Genomic DNA, 5,114 nt, shown 5'->3' on the forward strand with positions numbered 1-5,114 from the left:
GATGGATGGATGGATGGATGGATGGATGGATGGATGGATGGATGGATGGATGGATGGATGGATGGATGGATGGATGGATGGATGGTATGTAGTTAGCACAGCAGTATACCTAGCAGTGATAGAAAGAAAAGTAGTACTTCATTGATCTCTATAGGCCTTTAATAAGTAAGCTAAGACTTAACGGATCTATTTACTGATTTTGTCCGAATGAAACCTAACCCTAACCATCAACTGGTGTTGATCAAATATTTTTAAGATGTGTGATCAATGAACAGTTGCTCCAGCAATGATTCATAAATGGGCTGAATTGTCTTTGAATACTGCTCTGCAGATAGCCTCTAGCCTTTAGCAGAATAACAAATGTGTGACTGCTCATCCTCCCCATTCTAAAAGAAGTCTGTTTTATCTCCATGTATTCCTGCTTTTGCCAAAATGTGCATTATGATGACGAAGTCTGTAAAAGTATGAGCTTAATTATCTATTGATTTATGAATTCAGTAAACTGGATCAGTTTCCAAAACAGCACCATTCACAGTCAAGTGGATGCTGAACTGTGTAAGGCGCACGTTTATTTATTTTTTTTTTTTGTTTTTTGATCGACAAGCTATTACTTTACAGGCATGAACTCTGTTCATATTCTCTGTAGGGTCTTTCTTTCCTCAATAAATCAATAGCGACAGCCAAAATACCAAAACCACAGCTTTTACTCTGCCATCTAAAAGCCAGTGGGCGTCGCCTCACAGTGATTTCGCCCATATTCTGTGTGAAGCTGATGGTTTCGTTTAATTAACAAAATAAATGTGCTAATTACTTGGCACACATTTTGGTTGAAAGCTGTACTTGTGAGTTCTTGTCTAGATGAAATTATAAGCATTTCCAGCGAACATCGAAGCTATAAAGTTATCCTTACGTTGACCACAGTGGTTTCCGACGTAGCCCTTCTGACACTGACAGCTGTCCTCTGCGCACGTTCCCCCGTTCATACACCGAATGTTACAGTGCTGGACTGTAGGGAAGGAGAGGGCAAAAATAACACATTCAAACCAAGGCTGAGCAGCATTAAAAATACTTCAAACATGCAGAACTTTGAAAGATGTTTAAAAAAACAACAAAAACAAATGAATTAAATATAATATCCAAGAAATTGTTGATATGTTAAATAATCAGTACATCGTATGAGAGAGAAAGATGGAGGATAAGTTGACTACATATTTTCCAAAACACTCAAACACAGACAGTCCACTCACACACACAGGCACACAAAAGAGTCCACGTGATTGCAGCATATATCAATTGCTGCAATCTGGATTTAGTGTCATGGATGTGTTCAGGGGGGATTCTTTGACCTAGTATTAGTTTTGCCACACTTGTAAGTGTTCATTATTTGTGATTAAAATAAAAAAATCATATATCTATCACATCAATGCATAAAAATAGTATATTTTTATCATGTACACATTCTCTGTGTTTGTGAGTTGATTAAAGGCAATATTAAAGTAATTCAATATAAATGAAAATATAAAGCCAAGGGTGGGGTTTGGGCAAACTTGTCTAAAAACCATTCCATGTTCATCTTTTGGCAAAGACTCAGTTATACCCTGACTGATGCACTAAATATAATTAAAAACACACAAAGCTTCAAAGAAGTGGGAAACATATGAGTTGTGAAAGAGGTGGTTTTGAGTCTGACCTGACTTGGATCCACAGGTTGTAGCAATCTGTCCATTGGGACAGGTGCACATGTTGGGTCTGGAGCAGAAACCATCTCCACATGAACTCCTGCAGATTGCTGAAAAAGGACAACATAACACTTATCTAAACAGCATAGAGAAAAACAACACAATCTTAGTGTTGTTCTCAAACTCTGGCACCAGGGTTTGACTTCATTGTGCAATTGAGAAAGAAATCATAAAACGGGTCTGGCTTTTGTGAAAGTGTGAACTGCCATTCTGCTGTAAATTTCAACTCAGACCATGATCTCAACAGCAGACTGAACTTCCATTGTAAAAATCTCAAGAAGGATCTTAAGAAGTTGTTTATAATTGACAAAGTGCACCTGGCAACAGTGCTGAGTTATTTTATGCTTTGGGTTTTGTTGCTATTAATCTGTGCCAGCGACTGTTTTTAGTTGTCACTGTCTGTTCATTTGTTCCTTTTCCCCCCAGACTGTTTTTGGAAAGGTCCACTGCTCCCAGCTGCTGTCAGGTGACGTCCTGCAACTGACCCCTTCTCTATGAATCCCACAGCGAAACCATGTCATCAGAGCTGGGAGCGGCATGCCCCCAGCCGAACGGCCAGAGCAAAGTCATACTCTCACTCGCACAACTCTTCTGTCTCCAGAGAGAAAGACAGAAAGAGAAGGGAGAAAAAAGAAAATGATCAAAACCTAACATCAGATCGCAGCAGTAAAGGAGCCAAATTAATAAACAACTTCAGCATTTTTCAAAACTCTACTTAATGCATTAATTAGTGCACATCACAGTGCACTAATTAATGCATATGGTGTACCAATATGGTGCCTTTTCTTCCTGTTTGTGCATGCAACTATTGCGAATGTTTTACTTTCTCTTTCCAAAACAACTTTGCTTTTCCCTTTTCTGGCTTGTTCTTTTCTGTGTTTTTCATGTCCCTTCTCTTTCCTGTCACCGTCCAGCTGAAACAGATCAGCAAACTTCCTGAGGCTGGTTCTGCTGAGAGTCTTTTCCTGTTAAACAGACGTTTTATTTCTACTTTCTTCTGGAAACCTACTCATCATAGGACAACGTATCAGTAAAATTGATGCAAAGCAGTCAATTAGCTTCCCTTATCCTCAATTTGTTTTTCAGAGCACTTAATCAGGTAGTTGTCCCTTAATAAAGTAAACCAAAGGAAATAATTTTTAGCCTTAAATGTGATCATAATTAGATTTTTTGTATTTAATTTCCTGTTTTTATTTTATAAACAAAGAAGAAACAATGATTAAACAAAAAGTAATAGGGAAATAAGTGAGTATGAATATTTTAGCCTATGTCTACAATTTCAAATACAATCAAGCAGAAAGAAACACTTCACTTTTGTGTTAAGTTAATGTAACTAATTAGAGTAAATGGGTCAGTTGTTCTTCTTGTTGACAATTGTTCTCTGTTTAACATAATCAATCATTTTCTATTAAACCACACTACAAAGTAAGGGATAAAAGTATATATGAACTATGCTTATATTGGCCGATGCTCAAAGGTGCAATGGGGGGATCATATCTCAAATGAAAACATTCAATCAGGGCCCCCCTAATTATCACAAAAAATCAAAGCATCACACCAGTAAATAGGATGATCACAGAACAACAGAACTCCTGAAAATCTGTATAGACTTTAAAATTACTACATCTCAAAATCTAGTGACTGCTAAAATAAATTAGATATAATTGAGCCTACGTTCATGCTACTGCTGATTATTGACTTGAGCGTGTGATAGAATCAAAGAGCTTGCATGCTTTGCCTATACTTAAAGTTTTTTTTCTTGTCTTCACATGTTGAATCAAATGAGTGATGGGAGGTTATACTTACGAACAATGCACTGGTTTCCTCCTGTAAGAGTTTTCCATCCTGGGCAGCAATAGGTATTGCTTCTGGAGCCACACACATTTGGTCTGTGGAAAATGAAGCATCACAAGGTCAGTTTAATGTTACTTAATTCAAATTAGCCAAAATATCAGGTTAGCTTCCTAAATATTTCAATTCTCAGCTTTTCTAAGCATGTTAGACACATTAGACAAAAAGCCTTTGAAGGTTTGATCCAGCTGATTCAGCCCGCTATCTCAGTCCAAATTTATGGTGTCGGGATTCTGCCAAATGTCCACACATGCAACAAATACGAGCATTTTTACTTCATACAGAAGCTCATTAAAGGTATATTGGAGGATTTTTTGCTAATTTTTGAAAAGACCCACACTCTCCACTTTAAAAAAAGATGCACATGCACAACCCTGTACCTGCTTCCAAGAGGGAACGCCTATTAAACTAATGTAAGAGCATGCACAAGTCCATTTCTCCTTGTTCACGCTCTGTTTAAAAGTTGCTGTTTGTAAAGAAGATTTTTAATTTCTGTTATGTCAGACTCACCACCTGTAAGTGAAAATGAGGACAAGCACGTAGGACAGCCTCATGTAACAATATCACCAGAATGACTGATAATTAGGACGACCACTTATTTTGATGATCCACCCAGAAAAAGATTATCCTCCACTATACCTTTAACTTAACAGTCTAATAATAACATTGAAAAAAGAGAACTGGTTTTATATCTGGTTTCTTTTTTCAGCCTGCCCCAACTAATAAACTCCTTGTCAAGAGGCCCAAGAGGCAAAATCTTGGGCCTGGGAGGAGTTCGGACAGGCCACGGAAAAAGACTATCGGTTGGCCTCAAAGCAATTCTGGCAAACCGTCCGATGCCTCCGGAGGGGAAAGCAGTGCTTCACTAACACTGTTTTCAGTGGGAGTGGGGAGCTGCTGACCTTGAAGGAGGATATTGTCGGGCGGTGGAAGGAATACTTTGAGGATCTCCTCAACACGACAGACACCCTTTCGTGGGGGAAGAAGAGACGGGGTGCTTGGGGATAGATTCGTTCATCACCTAGGCTGAAGTCACCAAGGTGGTCAAAAAACTCCACGGTGGCAAGGCTTCAGGGGTGGACGAGATCCGTCCTGAGTATCTTAGAGCTCTGGATGTTGTCTGGCTGTCATGGCTGACACGTCTCTTCAACATTGCGTGGAGGTCGGGGACAGTCCCCCTGGATTGGCAGACTGGGGTGGTGGTTCCCCTCCACAAGAAGAGGGACCGGAGGGTGTGTTCCAAATATCGGGGAATCACACTTCTCAGCCTCCCCGGAAAGGCCTATGCCAGGGTGCTGGAGAGGAGAGTCCGGCTGATTGTCGAACCTCGGCTGCAGGAGGAGCAGTGTGGTTTTTGTCCTGGCCGTGGAACAGTGGAACAGCTCTACACACTCTGCAGGGTGCTTGAGGGTTCATGGGAGTTTGCCCAACCAGTCCACGTGTTTTGTGGACTTGGAGAAGGCATTCAACCATGTCCCTCGTGCTGCCCTGTGGGTGGTGCTCAAGCAGTATGGAGCCGGGGGC

At 40.3% G+C, this 5,114-nt stretch overlaps 1 protein-coding gene across 2 annotated transcripts in view; it reads right to left on the reverse strand.

Annotated features, from left to right (window-relative positions):
* Nucleotides 1–5,114, reverse strand: part of fbn1 (fibrillin 1) — an 80,233-nt gene that overhangs the window by 70,248 nt on the left and 4,871 nt on the right. For both annotated transcript variants that reach the window (XM_015375613.1, XM_015375612.1), the window contains 3 exons: nt 3,546–3,628; nt 1,691–1,789; nt 911–1,006 (listed from right to left, as the gene is read on the reverse strand). In XM_015375613.1, the coding sequence (XP_015231099.1) occupies nt 911–1,006; nt 1,691–1,789; nt 3,546–3,628 (278 nt within the window). The remainder of the gene's footprint in view (nt 1–910; nt 1,007–1,690; nt 1,790–3,545; nt 3,629–5,114) is intronic.

This window comes from Cyprinodon variegatus, unplaced genomic scaffold (genome assembly GCF_000732505.1).
Source record: "Cyprinodon variegatus isolate N-32 unplaced genomic scaffold, C_variegatus-1.0 Scaffold122, whole genome shotgun sequence".
Taxonomy (NCBI): domain Eukaryota; kingdom Metazoa; phylum Chordata; class Actinopteri; order Cyprinodontiformes; family Cyprinodontidae; genus Cyprinodon; species Cyprinodon variegatus.